The 21,172-nt window shown below is 51.4% G+C and overlaps 1 protein-coding gene across 1 annotated transcript; it reads left to right on the forward strand.

Annotated features, from left to right (window-relative positions):
• Positions 1–3,897: 3,897 nt before the first annotated feature.
• CA6 (carbonic anhydrase 6) lies at positions 3,898–18,505 on the forward strand (the record flags this gene model as incomplete). The annotated part of the gene is made up of 7 exons (XM_084244060.1): positions 3,898–3,976; positions 5,847–6,026; positions 11,983–12,131; positions 12,751–12,843; positions 14,681–14,750; positions 15,930–16,087; positions 18,368–18,505. The coding sequence occupies 7 exons, from the start codon at positions 3,898–3,900 to the stop codon at positions 18,503–18,505; spliced, it is 867 nt and encodes a 288-aa protein (XP_084100186.1).
• Positions 18,506–21,172: the final 2,667 nt, after the last annotated feature.

Raw genomic sequence — 21,172 nt, forward strand, 5'->3', positions numbered from 1 at the left:
CAGTGGGGGCTGTTAAGAAACACCAGGGGTGTCCCCAATGAACTGGAGCTGGATGTGGCCACAGAGGCTCGTGAGCACAATGATTTAGTTATGTTACTGCTTCTCTTAGTGGACATAACTGAAATAGAAATCTCTTGCATGAACAAAAAGAAAGATTTTTCAGAGTTGGTGTAATTTGGATTTTTAAGGCCTATGGGCTCTTGGGCAGCCCTATTCATTCTCCTTATGCATGTAATTCTTCTTTTTTTTTAATTTTTAAAAAGATTTATTTATCTGTGCCTACGAGAGCTGGGGTACAGGCCAGAGGTCCGGGGTTGGGGGTGAGAAGATTCACCAGAGACAGAGTGGGGAACAGAACAGGCAGACTGACTGAAGTACACGTGGGTGAGACAGGAGAGGTCTGCTGTACCATATGAGTTGCTCCCTGGCCGGCCGGGGAATCGAACGCGTGCTGCAGAGACTGGTGATAGCTTGATAGCGCTGTCTTTAACCCCTGCGCCACCAGGGAGGCGCCTTGTGCATGTAATTCTAAGACGTGTATGCACTTGATTTCTGGCAAAACAGATCCAAAGTGGCCAAGAAGTCTGGAGATGAGGGCAGGCAAACAGCTACTTGGCTGTGGCAGCTGTGCTAGCTGTGCTAACTAGAGAAGGGGACATAGGCTCGTAGGCCCCTCCAGGCTGCCCCCTTCTGCCCCAGGATCTCCTCATCTCCCTAGAATCCACCCACCGAAGGGTTGGCTCCTGACAGCAGGGGGCTTCTGAACCCTGTCTCAGCACCAAACCTCACTTCAGCTCTAATGGGGCATGCCCTGGCCTGGGGATGTTCATAACTGGGGTAGCACTCATGAACTTTCATCACGGAGGAACATTTATACTTGAATAAAAATGTTGCTTTCACGATTGAACAGGTGAGTTCTGCACCTCTCCCCATCTCAGATGTGAGAGATAAAACTATATGACAGGGGTTGTTTCATGAAGGAAGAACAGTCGCAGAGTCACAGGCTCCGTGGCATTGGACACATCATGACGCACGAGAACAACTGATTCTCGTATCAGTGGCCCTTGCTCGTGCAGAAAGCCTCACTCCATTCAGCTTCATCTTTGTAAGAAAGCAGGCGAGAGTGGGATACATATTAGACGTTTTAATCCAATTCGGACCAAATGTCTTGGTGTTTATATAGAACCGAGGGTTTAGCCAGGTGGGCAGCCCCGGGGCTGGGAGCAGCTCCTTCACGGCTGCAGAGCCGGAGCTCCCGCCAAAACGGAACAATGGCCTGTCTGTGTTACCCGGGGCCTGAAAACACGCCCTTGTGTAGCCAGAGTTATTCTTCTACACCCTGGCAAAGCCGAGCCTTGGCTCACCTGGGCTGATGTTGCCTCCTCTTACCTGGACTCATAACTCCCCCCTGCTCACGCGGGATGACCATGGATCTGTGCTCACCTGGACTGGCAGAACTTCCCTGTTTACCTGGGCAGGCAATACTTCCGTGTTCACCCGGGCTGGTCACCCCCTCCCTGCGATCTTCTTTTTCTTTGCCTCAAGGGGCCTCAGTCATGGAGCTGGGGTGATACCAACCAAGAACAAAAGCTCCTTTCTCCTTTGTGACATTAGGTTGGGATGGAAATGGCATCCCTGTCATCTCAGGAGCTACTCACCCCTGAGGCCTGAGACAAACAGACATTTGCAATAAGACCGCAGCCTCCGGAGCTGGAGATGGGGAGCGGGCTTGGGGTCCAAGCTGATGCACAAAAACAAAAGAAAGGAAGGCAGAGAGCGCACGTCACAGACGCCAGGAGAAGGAAGCCCTTGTCCACAGCGGAGGAGAGGTCTCAGGGTCAAGGAAGACAGTGACCCCGGGCAGGCTGCTAAAGGGCCCGGCTGGTATCCAGTGCCCCTGGAGCGTGCCCCACAGAGGGGTCTCGCTCTCTGGTGACGGGACCTCGTGAGCTGATGGCTCTTGGTTTGATTGCTTTATTGGCTTGAGGTCTCTCTGGCCCAGCCTGGCTGATGGCCAGCCTGGGCTGAAGACCCAGCAGAGCTGGCCTGGCCAGGCTGGTGGAGGGCTAGTGGCCGTGCAGCACCGTGGTGGGGTGGCAACGACTCCCTGCAAGGATTCTGTGGGGGCAAGAAAGCACCAGAGCTCCCTGGGCATCCCCAAGTGCCAAGCAAAGGAAAGGACCCCGGGGGAAGCGGGGCTGAGAGCCAGTGGAGGTGGAACACTCCACGCCCTGTGCGGACCCCCGCTTCCAGCGTCCCCCTTCCTTTGAGCAGCTAGCTCTGCCCTCCTCTGTCCTCTCTCTGTGATTTCCACAGCCCCTGACTCAGGCTCAGGCTGCCTCAGATGCCCTTGCTCCAGCACCGCCCCCCCAAAGCTGACCCCAGCTCCCCAGATCCATTTGCAGCTCCCCAATCTCCCCGAGTCCCAAGGCAACACTCAGCCGGCTCCATTTGTGTTTTCCTGCCTGGGGCTGTCAGGGGCCCTGGCCCGTCCAAAGGTCCAGGTCCTGTCTTGCTGGGCCCAGAGCTGGGTCTGGTGATCGGCAAGGCCACCCTCTCCACGGCCACCTGTAGCTGCTCCTTTCAGATGACGCAGAAATAGCGGGAGAAGGAGACCTTCGTTTCTGCCTCGAGCTCCCGCACTAACCAGCTGGGGACGATTTCATTTCCCTTCCCCGGAGAAGGCGAGGTCTGAGCAGACGGCGAGGCCACGAGCACGTTCTGCTCTGAGCACACACACACGCACAGCACACGCACACGCACACGCACACGCACACGCACACGTCAGCTACTGAGTCTGCAGGAGGGAGTCGCTATCACTAAGCCCCGCGCAAACAGGGAAATGGAGGCACAGAGTGGCTGCGTCCCTCGGTCAAGGTCACCATGAGTAAGTGGCAGAGCAGCGACCTGTCACCTGGACCCGGAGCCCCCCTTCAAGCCTGGTTGAGCTCACGCTGCCACATGCCCTGCCAGCCTCCCTGGACTCGGCCACGTGGGGGGGCGGTGGGGGCAAGAGGGGTGAGCTCGGTTCCCCGGCATAGGATGGCCCTTGGTCTCGGGACAGCGATGCCTCCCGCCCTCTGCCTGTGCCCTCCCTGAAGGACAAGGGAAATGCCGATCTGTCAGCAGGTATAAACGCAAAAGTTTCTCCCTCAGCTAATTTCAAGGATTGTTTATCCAAGTGGACGCAGGAGGATTAGGTAACCCACACATCCGACGTGAGATTGGTTTGGGTGTGACCCAGCACGCTGCAGCTGTCAGGACATATCAGAAACACCTGCAGAAACACCCACGTGTGGTGGAGGGCCCAAGGATGTGGCTCAAGCGCTGGGGCTCCGGGGTGAACGGGGTGGGCGGCTGAAGGGTGTGGGAAGAACAGGAGGGCTCTCCACATCCTGCGCACCGGGGCCCAGGCCCTGGCCCTGTACACCTGGCGGAGGCAACCATGGGGGGCCGATGTCCGCTAGGCAGGACATGCCCAGTGGGGTCTGGTAGGGGCTCTCAGATGATGGGGATGCCCCTCGCCAGCTCACAGAGCCCCTCTTGCCAGGAGCAGGGGCACAGGAAGTGGCGCTGTCTGGGGAATGGCCCCACCTGCCTCTGGTCCCCTTCCCTGTGGTCACTCATTCACAAAGGCCGCACTGTGCCTGCTCCTAAGTCTGGACATGGAGCGTGGACGCAGGCTCGCCGGACATGGCAGTGACGTTGGAAGGGCTGGGGCACGTGCCCGCGGCCTGGCCAAGCGGGCCAAGTCAGAAGGGCCTTTGTGGGGAGCTGTCATTGTTTCAGTGAAGGGTGGATCAGCCAGTCACACTCTGTAAATTGTTATTTACAGTTTCTGAGCTTTTAAAAGGCGTATGTTCTCAGAGTCGGTTCTGATTGCAGCCCAGCGGCGCGATGAAGACTCTGGTCCCCCTGCTGTCTCTGCTCCTGCTGGGCGTCCAGGCCCAGCATGGGGCTGACTGGACCTACTCAGGTAAGCCCCCCGGGGCCGGCGTCTCCCCGTCACCCTCGCAGAGGGGAAGGGAGGGCCCCCTGCACAGCTGCACACGGCTCCGCTCACAGTGGGCTCAGGTCTCCATGCGGACCATGCACCAAACTACACTTCAATTAGGGAAAAGAGGAAATAACCCTGTCCAGACCCCCTGAGTCCCCTGAAGGTTTCTGCTTTCAGGGCTGAGAGCCCCGCTCTCGGCGTCTGGTTGCAAAGCCACTTGTTCTCTTGGTCTGTGGGAGAAACGACTTGTTAGGAACGGACGCTCTGTGGCTTCCCCTGCAGGCGGGGTCTGCCGGGCTCTTCCTGACATTTCAGAAGTTTACCTGGAGTGACTAGACTCATCAGAACCCAGAACCTCCACCGCCTGCCCCCACCTTGTGGCCCTGGCTCTGCTGAGCCCTCAATGCACCTTATCCAAACCCCACTTTTGACGTGCAAAATTGAGCCCCTGTATTTAGCCTTGGTTCTGGCCTATATGTTAGCCAAAGACAGAAAGACTGAGTCCATGGGGTTTGGACACAAAGCTCCCCTTCCATGTTTAGGAAGAGGACTCCTGCCTGTGCCCCCTTTTATCAGACAGAGGGTGCCCCCCAGGCGATCCAGCAGGAGCCTGCAGGTCACTGAGTGTGGAGTCAGCTCTCTGCAGTCAGCCCAAGGCCGCAGACACAAGAACACGACGTCCTGAAGTCAAGGGTAGCAGAACTAAGGACACGATGGGGAGGCTCAGACAGTGACCACTGCAGCGGCCGGGAGACCCGCTCTGACCGCCTCATCTGCCAGCCCACAGGGGGTCCCTGCTCCCTCTGGCTCCTTGGCCCCAGGGACGAGGGGCAGGGGAGAGAGAATTCCAAGGAGCAGTCCCTGTCACCCCCAGGCCCAGCCGCCCCAGGTCCTGGCCTCTGCAGAGCCCACGGAGCCGGGAGAACTTGGGGGGCAGCTGCAGCAGACGCCTTGATAGACGCCCACACTTTGCCTTTGGGTCCAGGCGGGAGCCTTGATTTCTTGCCTTTAAGGCATCATTGTTTAAAAATGGGTTTTTATTTTAAATAATGAAGAGAAAGGCAGAGAAATAAAGAATTGGCTTTCTGCTGACGGCAAAACCCAGAAGCTGTGAGAGGCCCCGAAACAGACGTTTTTTTGGAGACCATCCGCATCGGTCTGTGGGGCTCTCTGCTCCCTGGGGCGAGAGCTTCGATTCCATTACAAGGGGTGAACTCAGGGCCTAGGGCTGTTTGGAGCTGAGTCACCCCTAGGAAAGGCTTCCTGTCATCACTTTCTCCCCCGCCTTAAAAAAGTAAATCCACTTTGACATTTTTTAAAGTCACCATTCGAGGTCACCTGTGGATCGGAAGCGCCTTGCACTGAGTCCAGAGCTGTGGACACCCGGGTGGTCTTTACCGTATTTATGATTAAAGACGCCCCAGAGAGGAGACAGGCATGAGGAGGGGGAGGTGCTGAGTCCGCCCCGGGCTGGGGAAGAACAAGTGACATTCAGGGGTGACAGGAAAGGGCCCTGGAAGTGACGCGGAACCGCCCAGTCCAGAGCCTCTCGGGCACCATGCCCGTGCCAGCCGACAACACGCAGGCGAAACCGGTGCCTGATTCAAGGCTTCCGTCCAGCACGCAAGCCAGGGCCTGGCAGTGGCGGCGGGGCCAGCTGGGCCTCAGCGCCGAAGCCCCCAGACGCCGGGGGTGGAGTGGATTCAGACAGCCTCCCGCCTCCCGCGGAGGCCCTGCTTCTGCTTTCTAGAAGGAGCTCCCGGGGCCTCCACGCAGCCCGCTGCAGGCTGCAGGCTGGGGGGCCCGCGGGGCGGCTGGAAGGTGACCATCTGGCTCTCTCTCGTCTCAGAGGGGTCGCTGGACGAAGAGCACTGGGCGAGCAAGTACCCCACCTGTGGGGGCCAGAGACAGTCACCCATCAACGTGCAGAGGAAGAACGTGCGCTACAACCCCTATCTGAAGGCCCTGAAGCTGCAGGGCTATGAGACCCAGCAGGGCAATTTCCCCATGACCAACAACGGCCACACAGGTAAGGGTGGGCGAGTCCGGCGGGGTCAGCAGGGAAGGCAGGTGGTGGGACCCCGAGGGCAGTCTCGGAGCTGGGACCCGATGACCCGCCCTTGACCTTCCACATTGAGTCATGTCTTCACCCCAGTCTCCTCTCCCTGAGCTCACGCAGGTCCAGCCAGCAGGGTGCTCCCTGGGCAGAGGCTGAGCTCTGAAGCCCTAGCCTGCCCGAGAGTGGGGGGCTCTGTGGCCTGCTCCCCGTGGGCCACATCTATGTGGAGTTTCATTAGCTCAAAGCGCCCGCCAGGTAGACCCTGTATCTAAAAGAAGCTGCTGTTTCCTGCCCCTCCTCGAAAGGGGCTGGTCAGGCGGGGAGCTGGGTCTGGAAACCCCCCTTTAGAAGCCTGCCCTGGACACTGTAAAATCCAGGACTCGAGCTCGCACAGCACCTGATGGTCCTCGTGGGCTGCTGTCTCCCTGGGCCTGTGATGACCGGGGTGGGGGTGGGGGCATTTTAGAAAGAAACCAAAGCCCTTGGGAGGCGGGGACCGGCTCAGGTGAGGGGGTCTCTGGTGGCCCCGCAGACCCGGACCCCGGGGGTCAGAGTCCTTGGCAAGACCCCTTGGGCCCCCTCTCTCCTGCTCCCGTCCGCCCGGGCCGGCGTGCTCCCGCTCAGGTGTCTGAGGCCCCAAGACTTAGATGTCCTTGGCACAATGGAGAAGACACAAGCGGTTGCCCTGGTGCGCCTGGGGCGGGGCCGGCAGGAGAGTGGAGCGAGGGGTGAGGGCTGAGCTCAGGCTCCGGGGGCTGGCACGGCCTCTGCCTGCGATGCACAAAAGCCTCGCTTCATCGTTCACATCAAGCACCTCTGTCCAAAGTCACCTTGAAGCTTCCAGCAGGTTGGCGCTTCTCCCCCTCTCTTTGCTCTCCCTGGAGGCGCCCTGATGCCAAAGGGCCAAAGCCAGCAGCTGAAGGCAGGGGAGGCGTGCGTGGCTCCACCTGGCCAGCTGGGCAGGAGCCCCCAGGATGACATGGGCTCTGTGCTGCGGAGCCCGAGGGGGAGGCACAAGCAGAGCCCAGCACCCCAAGTGCTATCTCTCCTGATAAGCAGGGCACCCCCTCCTGGGGCCTTGCTGGCCTCTCTGAAGCCTGGTGCCCCGGCCTTTGGGGTCCCCACCCCCTCCAAGCATGAGACCTGTTAGAATGCACTGCTGTGACTTAAGTTTTTGGGATGCAAAACATTTTGATTTTCATACTTGACCTTTTGAGAGGGTTTGGCTAACTCTCTGTTCTCGCTACACCCTTCCGGCAAGCTCCGAACACGGTCAGTTCTGCCCCAGGGGAACAAAACTCCTCAGCTACACATTTTTCAATCTACTCAAAGTTGGCTGCAGATGAAGTTGACCAACAAAGTTCACCTGATAGAATTAAACATCTGCTAATATTTATTTTGCAGGATTCTTTTATGTCTTGGAACCTCTATGTTTAACTGACTGCATTTTCAGAACAGTCGTAGGGTCATGACACAAGTGAGCGGAAGCAGAGATTTCCCATGTGCCCCCCCACGTGCATGCCCTTCTCAGCTATCAATATCACTCATCAGAAAGGGACTTTTTTTGGTAAATGAAGGATGAGCCTACACCGGCTCTTGATAATCCCTCCAAGTCCATGCGTTCTGAGGGTGTAGACCGATGCGTAAAGGCACGTCTCCACCCCTACACCACTATCACCACTGTGATATTACACATCATTCTCCCTGCCCTGGGCCCTCTGTGCTCTGCCTGTTCATCTCCACTGCCCCTCACTCCCCAACTATTGGCTCTTCACTGCTTCCAAAGGTGACTTTCCCAGAATGTCACATTCTTGGCCTCATAGATCTGTTTCCTTTTTAGTTTGCCTCCTCTCACCTAGTGATATGCACTGGAGTTAGTTTCCCGTGTCTTTCCATGACTTGATAGCTCATTTCTTTTTACCACGGAATAATATCCCATTGTCTGGATGGGCCGCAGTGTGTTTATCCACCTAACTCCTGAAGGACGTTGTGACTGATTCCAGGTTCTGGCAATCGTGAGGAAGGCCGCTGTAAACATCCGTGTTCAGGTTTTTGGGGAGGAAGTGAGTCTTCCACTCACCTGGAGTGGAGCCAAGGAGTGCGGCTGCCAGATGAGCTGGTAGGACTGTCTTCCAAAGCGGTTGCATCTTTTGGCATTCCACCTGCAATGCACCAGGGTTTGGGCTGCTGCAATTTCTTGTCGGCATTTAGTGTTGTTGCTGTGCGGGTTCTGGGCATCCCGACAGAAGGGCAGCATCTCACTGGGGTTTCAATTCACAACTCCCTAAAGGCTTGGTGTTGAACATTTTTATGCTTATTTGCCATTTATCTTTTTCTTTTTAAAAGATTTTTATTTATTTAGGCATATAAGAACTGGGGTGTTGGCTAGAGGTGCGGGGCGGGGGGTGAGAGGATTCCCCAGAGACAGCGTGGGGAGCAGAACAGGTGGATCTACTGAAATCCACTGCTGAGGGGAGCAGCGGGCAAGTCAGGAGAGGTCTGCTGTGCCATGTGGGTAGCTCCCTGGCTGGGGGTTGAACTTGTGCTGCAGTGACTGCCGATAGCTTCATGGTGCTGTGACTTCACCCCTTGCGCCACCAGGGAGGCCCCCTTCTTCAACATCTTGTTGACTTTATGAGCTTCTTTTCTTTTGTCTTTGCGAATTTCTTGCCTCTCCATATAAAATTTAGAATCAGTTTGGTGACACCTACAGAATAACTTGCTAGGATCTTCACAGGGATTGTGTTGAATCCATAGGTCAAGCTGGGAAGAACTGACATCTTGACAGTTGTGAGTCTTTCTCTCCAGGAAGATAAACTATCTCCCTATTTATTTAGTACTGTGATTCCGTCATCAAAATTTTAAATTCCCCTCATATATATCTTGACATATTTTGTTAGATTTATATCTATTTAATTTCAAGAGGCTGTTGAAGGTGGGGGCCTGTGCTGATCGATTAACATAGATCTATTAAATTCCCCGGGGCACATGTTCAGGGGGTGGTACCTCTGCTGTGAGCACAGTGACCACCGGCCCCTCCATTAGCCAGGCTCCCCTAGAGGAGGGGCAGGCCCCATTTGTTCTGTCACAGTGGCTGGCACATCGCCTGATGTCGATGCCATGTATTTGAGGGGGAAAGTCTTGCCCAGGATTAAGTCCCCAAGTGGGCCTGTGGGTGATGCAGGATTCAGAGCAGGTTCGGATCTTTGAAAGTTGTAGCAGAGAGGGCCTCCCCGGTGGCGCAGCGGTTGAGCGCTGGGTTGCGAAGCTGCCCGCAGCCTCTGCAGCGCCGGTTCGATCCCCGGCTGCTCCCCGGCCATGGGAGGAGGTCCCACATGGCGCGCAGACCTCTCCTGCCGCCCGCTGCTCCCCTCAGCAGTGTGCTTCGGTCCTTCTGCCTGCTCTGCTCCCCGCTCTGGCTCTGGTGGATTCTCTTACCCTCCCGCGCTTCTGACTGTACCCAGTGCATGTATAAACAAACAAACAAACAAATAAATAAATAAAACATTCCTCTATTAAAAAAAAAAAAAGACTTTAAAGTTGTAGCAGAGAGACTGGTCTTATTTCCCTTTGTTTTTTAGTTTTAATTTTGAAAGAAAAATTGCAAACATATCACAAAGTTCCCATCAACTCTTTTCCCACTTCCCTTACGACATCTGCATGGCCACGGCATGGTTAAGTCACTACGCTACAGATCCACTGATCTCACTGGAATTTTATCTCTTTCTTACTCGTGTGCTTTTTCTGGTCCAAGGTCTAATCCATGATCTCAGTTAGCAAGATCTCATTCCAGGATGCAATTCACCACCATCTCCTCCCATCGGGGTTCATTTCTGTCTTTCTGTGACTTTATAATCTTTTTTTTTTTTATTTCAAAAAAATTCTTTGTGTAGAAGAGCTGGGGTGTAGGCCAGAGGTGCAGGGGGTAAGAGGATTCACCAGAGACAGAATGGGGAGCAGAACAGGCAGATCTACTGAAATACGCTGCTGAGGGGAGAAGCGAGGAGGCAGGAGAGCTCTGCTGTGCCATGTGGGTAGCTCCCTGCCCGGGGATCGAACTCAGACCTTTGTGGTGATAGCACTGAGACTTAATCCCTAGGCCACCCGGTAGGCCCAACTTTTTTTTTTTTTTTTAAATCTACAACATGGATTCTTTTTTTTTTTTTTAATAAAGATTTATTTATTTATTTATACAAGCACTGGGTACAGTCAGAAGCGCGGGAGGGTGAGAGAATTCACCAGAGCCAGAGCAGGGAGCAGAGCAGGCAGAAGGACCAAAGCACACTGCTGAGGGGAGCAGCGGGCGGCAGGAGAGGTCTGCGCGCCATGTGGGACCCTCCTCCGGTGGCCGGGGAGCAGCCGGGGATCGAACCGGTGCTGCAGAAGCTGTGGGCAGCTTTGCAACCCAGCGCTCAACCGCTGCGCCACCGGGGAGACCCGAGGCCCAACTTTTATAATCTTGACTCTTTGTTGTTTCTTGGGTACAGAAGATGCTCAGATCAGGTGATTTTTCTGGACTGGTAGGAACTTGATTAAATTTGTTTCACACTTATTCTGGAATCTAAATCAACTTGGAATCTGGAAGGTTCAGTACGTTGATCTTTGGCATCACCTTCCAACACATCATCTGGCATCACCTGGGCACGGCAACACGCCCAAGATTGCCACCATTTCTGGTCTGGCTTGTGTGGTCCTGTCGACCTCTGAAGCATTGAAACATTCTGTCTGCAGGGAAGTTGATTTCGGAGAGCAGTCTTGTCAGGATGTCTGCTATTGCTCACGTGGTGCTTACCGTCCATTTAGAAAGTTCTGGGCTGGTCCTCAGTTCTCTCAGCACAGAACACCCTGCATGCCTCCTTTTGAAGGCGCCGCCTCTTCCAATTTTTTCATGTGAGAATTGATTTTTTAGGCATTAATACGTAGCATCTGTTCTGCCACAGGTCATGTTCCCACACGTAATAAGACCGTGCTGATAGGACTGAGGCTGCTGGCCTCTTCCTGTGCCCACATTTTATCGTCACAGATAATTTTCTTTGTCACTGTCTGGTGTCACCTTCAGATCTCTTTTGACTGGCTCATTCCAAAAGGGAGAGAGATTTCTCTAAGGCCTGAGCCAGGGAAATGAACAATTGTCTGACCACGTGACTTCCCTGCTGGAAGTCTCCCGGGCAGGAGGCAGCTGGGGGTGATCCATTTTCCCACCTGCAAGTCTTGCATTTAATGCATCCACTGATAACCACAGTCAGTGACGTCCCACACCCCAAGGCTGTGCGCTCCTGACTTGCTGTAGACCCAGGTCACGTGTCTTCTGAAGACAAGTGGAACCTGGGAATGCTGATGTCCCCTCCACACCCATCTCTTGGTTCAAATGAGAGCATTGAAGTCCTGCAGGGATGCACCTTATATGGAGCAGTGTGGCTGTAGATTGGGCTAGTGCTAGAAGGCTCCATGGGATGCGTATCTCAACCACATCAATGAAGAAGACAGTGACCTCAACTTGGCCTTGTAAGCAACAGGAAAAAGGAAACAAAATAGTCCTGAGAGACCCCACCTCCTTCTCCTGCACCATGGGCAAATCCCAAGTTGGTCAGAGGAAAGAGTGGAATTCTGATTTTCACACCCATTGGTCATAGTTTTTCAGGGCAACCAGTGGGGCCAGTCACTGGGTAGTCCTGTCCCTGACTTTCTGGTTCTGCATGGGAAGGTGTGTGCTCTGGGACAGGTGCTGGCCCAGCCATTCTACTCAGGCTTGGTCCCCACTCTGCCCTGTGTGCCAGTCACATCCTCCCTATTGGTGACCCTGCTCATGGCGTTTTGGTTCAGCCTAAGTAACAACTTGTCCCAGGAAGCAGGTGACCAGGAAGGTGGCCAGTAGACTGCCCACCACATGCTCACCTGCCCCACTCTGCCCCCTCCCCTCCCCCAGTGCAGATCACCCTGCCCCACTCCATGAGCATGACAGCTCCCGACGGCACCAACTACATCGCTGAGCAGATGCACTTCCACTGGGGTGGTGCATCCTTGGAGATCAGTGGCTCCGAGCACACCATTGACGGGATGAGATACGTGGCTGAGGTAACTTGGGAACCCCGAATAGTCCAAAAAGAATGGGACAGTCAAGTCACACCCTGAGATTGACTTTATTTTCCATCTATTCACAGCTATTCATTGATCATGGGGGTTTAGGCAGGGTCCCTTCACCCACAGAACTCACAGATCATACAGATGGGCCCAAAATGCCAGAAGCAGGGTCACCAGCCCAGGAGTGGGGTGCATACTTTCGTTGGGTTCAGCTGGCTTTCTATGTATTTGATTTTTCTGGGTTCCTCCTCTTGCTTAGAGCTGTCCTGAGGCTGAACTGAGGTTTATGGTGGTCTCCTGGGGCCAGGGGGCTCATGCCCACTCAACAGGGACCTCCGGAGAACCCACGGCCTCACGTGATCCCTCCGACTGTCTGGAGGGAGGTGGGGTCAGGAAAATGCCCAGAATCCCACTCACGCTCCTTCTAGTCTTGGTAGAGTGTCTGGTCTTGATAGATCTTGTACCCTGGATGGAGGGAAATGGAGGTCGGAGCTGACTGAGTGGGACAGTCTGAGGCCTTGCATGAGCATCTGACTTTTCCTCCTGCTCTGAGAACCTGCAGTGTTGGAGCTCTGTAAGAACTTCCCTTGATGTACCCTCTCTTGCCCCACAGATCCACGTCGTTCACTACAATGCTAAATATGGCAGCTTTGATAGAGCTCAGAGTGCCCCGGATGGCCTGGCTGTGCTGGCCTCACTCATTGAGGTAGGCCAAAAATACATGTTTGAAGTTCTAGATTGCTGTCCAAACAGGTATTATGGGTGGATGTCAGGTCTTCCTTCCTGTTCCTCCTCACTGTTCCTGAGCTCACAATTCTTGGAAACCCTGACTGGATGAAAGATGGACCCTTTTTCCAGCCCTTGCTCACATTCACTGTGCTCCTTCTGTTCTCAACCGTGAAGACCTTGGGCAACATGGACAAGCTGACAGAAGGCACTGGGATCACAGAAGGGTGGACCGGGGTAAACTGGCCTGAGGGCAAGGGGCAGCTTGCAACCCACCCAGCAAGGAACACCTGTTTTTCTAGGAAAGTATGAAGGTGGGACTTATCACTGCGTGGTGAGAAGCAGTCACTGACTCTAACCCTCTCCAAACAAGCATTAAGTTGGATAAAATTGTCAAAGACTACCAGATCAGAGCGCTGGAAATGGTCCAAAGGCACCACAAGGCATTGATTTGTGAAAAAAATAGACTTTTGGGTCAGAACAGTGAGAGTCTGGGTTCCTTGACTGGGGCTATTATACTCTCCATCCTCCAACTTAGAAGGTAGTTTTAGCAGGACAGGAAAACCAGTAGCTTTACTGCCCGGGGGAGGGGACTGACTTGATTTGGGGTGCAAATTGAAAACCCATGCCAGCAAGCTCTTGGAAATATAGCAAACAGCAAAACAGACAGAAAACACAGAGGGAAATCTCAGAGACCTGGTCGTTGAGGTTGCATGGCCAGCTGGGGCAAGAGGAAAGTGACACACAGCAACTAAGCAGGGAGATCTTGGCCACGGGAGAGCCATGGAAGGTCTGTGGAAGCAGCCTACAGAGGGGGGAAGAAAAAGGAGAGACAGACTCAAGAGCTGGCTCAACTCTGGGTGTGCTTCTCTGTGCTCACACAGACCCATTGCAGAGGGTACAAATCCCATGTACTTGAGGGTTTGAGAATCAGTTCTGCTAAAGTCACCGACTGATCACAAAGCTATGCTGATCCTTGGTGATGCTTGGAAATTTAGGGTAAAAAGAAAAAAAAAGATTTAAGACTTGAGGAGGGACATGGACCACTGCATGCCGCTGGGGGAATATACCCTGCAGATCAAGACCAGGAAAGTTACCAAACAGACACACAAAATGAAACACCCCCAGGGCCATTTAAGAAACCAGAAGCCAGATTTGCTACTTCACATTATTTAAAATGTCCAGTTTTCAACAAAAAAGTTGGGTATGCAAAGAAATAGGAAAATACGATGAATAGTTGGGGGTGTAGGAGAGCAGCTATAGAAACTGACTCTGAGTGGAGCTGGATTGTACTTTAGAACTAAGACATATATGGTCAAAGGATTAACAGAAAGTATGTTCAAAGAATTAAAGGAAAATATGGTGACAATGACTTAAAAAAGAAATCTCACTTGAGAAACAGAAATTATAAAAATGCATCATATGAAAAGTCTAGAGCTGAATTATAAACAAAATGAAAAATTCACTCAGGCTGAGCGGTGAGACCAAGCTCTCTCCCTCACGATGAGTCTGACTGTGGCTGACACTGCCCCTCAGGCACCTGAGGATATTTGAACAGTGACTTCCAGCCATTCCCTGAGGGCATTGCCAGTCACCAGGAAGGTCCTAGAAGCTGCCCAAATGCCTCAGATCTTGTTCCCCTGGAAGATATTAGTGGCTTCAGTGTTTGGTGGCAAAGAACGGCCAGATCTGGTGAGCTGTCTTGGTCCTTGTAGCTCTACCCAATCAAGCAGGACACTAAATAGCCGGATGAGCAGAGGCAATTCTGGGGGGGGTTCTCCCCCTTTTAGGCTGACTTCTCTGTGTTTCTCCTACAGGCCCAGGAGTTTGTGGAAAACACCTATTACAGCAAGTTCCTTAAACACTTGAATAAGATTAGGTATCCAGGTAAGGGAGCCAACAGTGGTTTTATCCAAATATCTATTAAAGTCTATGCTTTCACTTCTTTGGGTTATATGCCCTGAAACGGAATTAATCATATGGTAATTAATTTTTGAGAAACCACCATATTGTTTTCTATATTAGCTTTGCCATGATCTGAATTCTTGACTCACTTAAATTTATACCAATGAAACTAAATCTATGCGAAAGAGTCCTTTAGAAAGTTGTATATTGCTTTCCAATAACAATAAAATTTATAAGTCTTTGGCCTACTAGTGGAATTATGCTCTACTAGACTTCAAGGCCTTGGTTAAATAAGCCTATTTGTATATATACAAGCTTATATATATACAAGCCTATTTGTATATATCAAAACTATATGCCCTTTGCCACAAAAATGTAGAGTGTTCGGGGAAAGTGAGGTAAAATTCAACTCAACTCCATGTTGCTTTGATGGTGTCATATTGAGCTTCGTGCTCAGGGTCACTGACATGAACAAAACAGGGGCTGTCTAGATGTACTGATGGGTGCTGTGCTGTGAGGCTCCAGAAGCCCCAGGGATGTCCCTCTCCCCACGCCCACCAGTGGCTAAGCGTGGTTCCTGATGGGCATGGCAGGAAGAGCTCAGGACTGGATGCCCATACCTGGACATGTGCTTGGTCCTGATTCTGCCTTTTTAGACTCTGACTACCCACATCTAACTGAGCCCAAATCAAGGGATTTTTGATTTTTTTGAGGGCACTTACCCAGAACCCCTATGATTCCTAATTAATTTCATTTATCGTAAATGAAATTATGCTGTGCATGGTGATGATGATGGTGATGATACACCCAGGAGCACTTTCTTATTTGATGACTCAACACCTGCACTTTATAAACATATTACCTCTCCCCTCAGAAAGTTGATTTTCTCCTCTTTACAGAGGAGGAAGCAGACTTAGAGGAGAGAGCACCCAGCCAAGTCTACTCAGTAAGGAGGATGTAGCTGAGTTTCTCTCTCCAAAGTCTTTGCTCTTGACCTTTTCTGGGAAACAGGAAAGTAGGGAAATGTTTCCCAGTGATCAGCTTTTATGCTATTCTGATTAAATCAGGAGATTCCAACCTGGCGAGGCCTAAGGCTGAGCTGTTCTTCAAGTGGGCAGCAGTTGTCCTGAACGTTCCTTTATGTTTTGTCCCCTTGGCTAGGACAAAACACAGTTCTAGAAGGCCTTGACATTATTGACATGCTGCCTGAGAACACGCAACACTACTACAGGTACCAAGGATCGCTCACCACTCCTCCCTGCACTGAGAATGTCCAGTGGTTTGTGCTGGCAGATCGTGTCAAGCTCTCCGCAGCACAGGTAAGACGTAGCATAGCTTCACCCAAATCTCTCTGTCTGCCAAAGGGGAGGGTGGGAGCAAAGTGGGGAGGGGCCCAGTAGACTATGGTGGAGGATTATTGGTGCTTTGGTGATGAGCGAGGTATGAAAACATACATTTGTGGAGGTATGAACTTATACTCCTAAAACATATAAATGGTAACCGCAACAAACATAATTTAAAAAAGTCACTAGAGAGCAATTAAATAAAAGGATGGAGGGGCCTCCCTGGTGGCTCAAGGGGTTAAGACGCAACCTATGAAGCTATCTGCAGCCACTGCAGCAAGGGTTTGATCCCCAGCCAGGGAGGTGACCCACATGGCACAGCAGACCTCTCCTGACTCGCCCGCTGCTCCCCTCTGCAGTGTATTTCAGTCAATCTACCTGTTCTGTTCCCCACTCTGTGAACAGAATTCTTTCGCCCCTACACCTCTGGCCTGTACCCCAGTTTTTGTATGCATAAATAAATCTTAAAAAATTTTTATAAAAAGGATGGATAGCTTCATATTTAGGTTTTTACCATGCTAAAATGCGTATTAAAGAAAGCAGCTGTATTAGTCATCCCTGTTCCCCTGCATAGAATGGGTGCATAATGTTGAATTGAATAAAGGGTGAGTGTTACTGAGGCTGCAAAGAACAGCTGATCTTTCTTAGTGATGCTCTGTCTAAGGAGCCAATGCTTCTTAAATTCTTCATTTCCTTACTTTAGGAAAAGATGGGAAGACCCTTAATCAAAGATGCCCACACATAAAAATGTTGCCCCCGATGCCTAAGAAAAGCAAATGTAAATCATCTCTGGAAAAATGGACCTTAGACCCAAAGTTAGAATGTCCATAAATAAATTTACCTGAAACAAGTGCAATTAAAAAAGATCACAAAATACAGAAGGAAGATACAATGAGAGTCTTCCCTGGCTGGGGATTGAAATCAGGCTGCGGCGGTGATGGTGCTGAGACTTAAGCTCTAGGCCAGCAGGGTGGCCCTAATTGATGGACTGATAAGACAATTAATATAAAATAAGAATGTTTAATATGTATTAGGGAATAAGAGTTTTAAATATTAGGAAAGTACAAAAAAGTATAAAAATGACAAATTAGGCTTAGAAAAAATAAACAAGCAGAATTCTAGAAATGGAAACATAGTAACTAAAATGGACAATGTGATGAGTGTGTTCAATAGCATGTTAGATACAGTTCAAGAAAGAGCTGGAAAATTGGAAAATAGAGCTCAGAAAGTTATCCAGGCAACAGCACAGAGAAAGAAATATGAAAAATAAGTAAAGAGACAGAGAATATAGTGGAAAGGTTTGACAGGTGTCTTAGTTGAACGAGAAGAGAGGCAGGAGAGAGAAGAGGCAGGTTTGATGAAATATTGACAGGCTTTTTTCCAGAAGAGTTGAAAGATACCAAGTCAGAGAGTCAGGAAACCCAATGAGCCAATGTCAATAAAAAGAAATCCACGTTAAGCACATCACCTTTAAGTTACAAAACATTCAAGACAAAGAGAAGACTAAATCTTTATAAAAATCAGCCAGAGAGAAAAGGAGAACTAGTAGAACAAAAGTTGATTCAGCACAGTGACCAAGACAGTCAGAAAGCAGTGGGAAATTATTTTCGAAGCACCAAGAGCAAGAAATATCCAACCTAGAATTGAATTTGTAGCAAACATATCTTTGAAGGCAATAGACAGAAGATAGACATTTTCATAAAAACAAAAATTGAGTCTTCCAATTGATAGTCTCTGATTTCTTCTTTCTCTCCTCCTACTATTGAGCAAATATTCACAGCAAAAGACTGAAAGAGATTGACTTAAGAAATTAGGAAATTAGGAAATTGGAAGAATGAGTGAATATTCTGCCTGACACATGGCACCCAAGCTCCTCTGGATTGGAGGTGTCTTGCCTTTGTTTTATTGGGGTTCTACAAATCCAAGCTCTAGTTCGACTGCAAATTTATTTATTTTGTAAATATTCATTTAGTAGAAGAACTGGGGTGTAGGCCAGGGTTATGGGGGTAAGAGAGGATTCACCAGAGACAGAGTGGGGAGCAGAACGGGCGGATCGACTGAAATCCACTGTTGAGGGGAGCAGCGGGGAGACAGGAGAGGTCTGCTGCGCCATGTGGTCAGCTCCCTGGCTGGGGATCGAAATCAGGCTGCAGTGGTGATGGTGCTGAGACTTAAGCCCTAGGCCAGCAGGGTGGCCCTAATTTCTGAAGTCACCTAGTGCCTCTTCCCCTCCATGTCACTTCCTGTTGCCCACAGATATTGAAGATGGAGAACACCTTACTGAATCATCAAAATGAGACCCTCCACAATGATTACCGCAACACCCAGCCCATGAATAACAGAGTGGTGGAATCCAACTTCATGGTTCAGTATCAGGCCGATCCGAGTGAGTGAGATCAACTCTTATTTTTTTGCAATTTGCTGACTCTTGTTTTCTTCCTCCTCCGGGTGGGCTCATCTCTTCTGGCAAGAGTAAGAGAAGGGAGGGTGGCTGGAGGCTCGGGTGGCCTGGCCTGTGCAGGGCTTGGGCAAGAGGACAGGGCTCATTTTCCCAGTCGAGGGCGCGGGTCAGGGCGACAGTGAGGGTAGGCCACGGGTCATGGCCAGAGACAGCAGGACAAGTGCGATGGAGCAACATCCAGATGATCTCACAGCACACAGGCTCAAGGTAACGTTATTAAACCCAACACATAATTTTCCAATTATCTTGGTCTGTGTACGAACCCCAGTCCCAGCTCCCCCTGCAATTCTCTCAAGGTGGGATTGACTTGGGGGTCATTCTCAGACCCCAGGACCTGGAAGTATGTCCAACCCAGCCTCCACTGGACCCTCTAACCTTCTAGGTCAGGCTCCAGCTGCATTGCTGGCTTACCTCCTCATTTCCTATGATTGCAAGAATGTAAATATTCTGCAATTCTCTCATCTTTATTTTGCTTGTTTCTTAGCAAAGTGTGGTGAGTTAGACACACTTCCTGAATTCACTGTCTTTATTTTTATCTACTTCTTTTAACCATTTCTGATACGTTTACATCCTCCAATACAATAGAATTCATCTTTAATCAATATTACCTGATCTTGATGCCTGTTCAACACTGAAATTTCCATACTTACCACCTCCTCACCCCCCAATACAGGTCCTTTCGTGGGTTTCCCCCATTTTTCCTTCCTGGTTCATTCATTGTTTTCCTTGCATCAATTTGCTTCACTAATACAGTACGAGCAAGAGTGAAAAAATGACACCAGCCGTAGCTAGGATTTCTCCAGATTGCAGTCTAAAGGACATGAATTCCTTTCCCCAAGGGCGGCGCCCCCTGACAGTCCAGATGTTAGCAGGCTGCAACGGGAGCTCTGACCCTGATCTGGTGCTCTGGTCATTCTGCCGACTCCTGTTTTCCTGTGATAACTTACACTCTTGGCTAAGGCGCGCCCACGGTGTAGCTTCCACACACCACATCTCACATGCTCTTCCCACCCGAGCCTTTCCAATTTGCCCTCGCAAGGAACTCAGGTGTCCCAGATGCCGCTTCTTAGACCAGACTGCTCTGTACTGCCGTTTGCCTGCGCGTCTGCTGGGGCCCGTCCTTCGGAGGCTTGCTGCTCCTGCAGGATGGCTTCCTCCGCACCCCGCAGACTGTAAGAAGACTTCTGTAAGGGGCAGGAATGGCCACTGAGCAGGTTTTCTGATTCCATGCAGACCGGGTAAAGGAGGAGTCAGAGTCCTCAGTGGTTTTGCAGGCTTTTATTGGATTACCAGGTGCACAGCAGGCAGGGGTGCTAGGGGGCCGGGAGGCTGGCAGGCCTCCTAACCCCCAGCAAATCCGCACTCTCTCTGGGCTCACTGGCGTTCTCTGCTTCTGCTTCTTTGCTTCTCTCTTGGCTTCTCTTTGGCTTCTACTGGCGTCCCCGTGACGCCGCCCTTAAAAACCCAGTCTCAGCCCAGGTGAATCCCATCTACCTAGGCCCACACCCCACTCCAGGTGCCGCCATCAGGCATGCACTCAGGACCTCAAGGATCCATCATCTATTACCCTACAACTTCCCACCTTCAACAAGGGAGTGCTGAATGGCGCTTCCCTTTGCCGATAATTCAGAGAACCGGGCATGGCTGAGCTTCAGCGACCACAGGCCCAGGCATGTGTCTGGCCGTGCCTCTCTCCAGCCACTCCCCGCTGCCCCCCCTCCCCCCCGCCCCCATCTCCGGTGACATGTCACAGTTCTAATCAATTCCACCCCATGTGAGTTAACGAGATCAACCTGCCTTGAGGAACATCTGAGGAGACAAGGCTCATTATAAACGCTTAAACCTAAATTCCTACGCAATGAAGATGCTTGAGGTTAATGGGATGGGAACACAGAGGCCACTCTTGGGACTCAAAACTATGTCCCTTAAGCGCATGTGTGGGGGATGGGGGAGGCCGCCTCACCCTCTGTTCTCATGGGTCCTTCAGTGTTTTCTCCTTTCCTGTGAACTTGTCTTTTTCTATTCCAGGGCTTAAGTTAGAGTCTAAACTAAAGAAACTGGTGGATGAGACCCAGTATGACATTCTTAAAAACACTAAAGCAAAGAAAAAAAAGCATGGATGGGTAATAGCCTGAAGCAGAGCTGTGGGGGCGAGGCACCCTCGGGCCGCCCCCTGCGAGTCCCTGGATCACACGCATCCTGAAGGCGCACCTGTGGAATTTTCTGATTAAAATAGGGAAAGCCATTTTCTGTGAAAGGAACGTGTGGTTTGGATGTAGGAGGCGGACGGGGGGCGTCCAACACGAGTGGAAATGACTGGAATCGACATTTAAAGGAAATGGAACCCCATGGTCGTCCCCCTCAAATCAAGCATGTCAATCTAAATGCTAACCCATCCAGATCTTGCCTTTAGTATATAGATGGAATAAAATAACTGGAAATGTCATTGAAAATGTCCTCTGTTCTCTTGTGTGACTTCAAATCACCCTCCTTGGCACTGCCCAAGGCAAGGGCCGGGCATGGCGAGTGGGCGGGAGGGCTGGGGCCAGGCGAGCTCCAGAGGCTCCAGCAATGGCGGGGCTTCCAGACCCAGGATCAAG

This window comes from Talpa europaea (genome assembly GCF_964194135.1).
Source record: "Talpa europaea genome assembly, chromosome: 9".
Taxonomy (NCBI): Eukaryota; Metazoa; Chordata; class Mammalia; order Eulipotyphla; family Talpidae; genus Talpa; species Talpa europaea.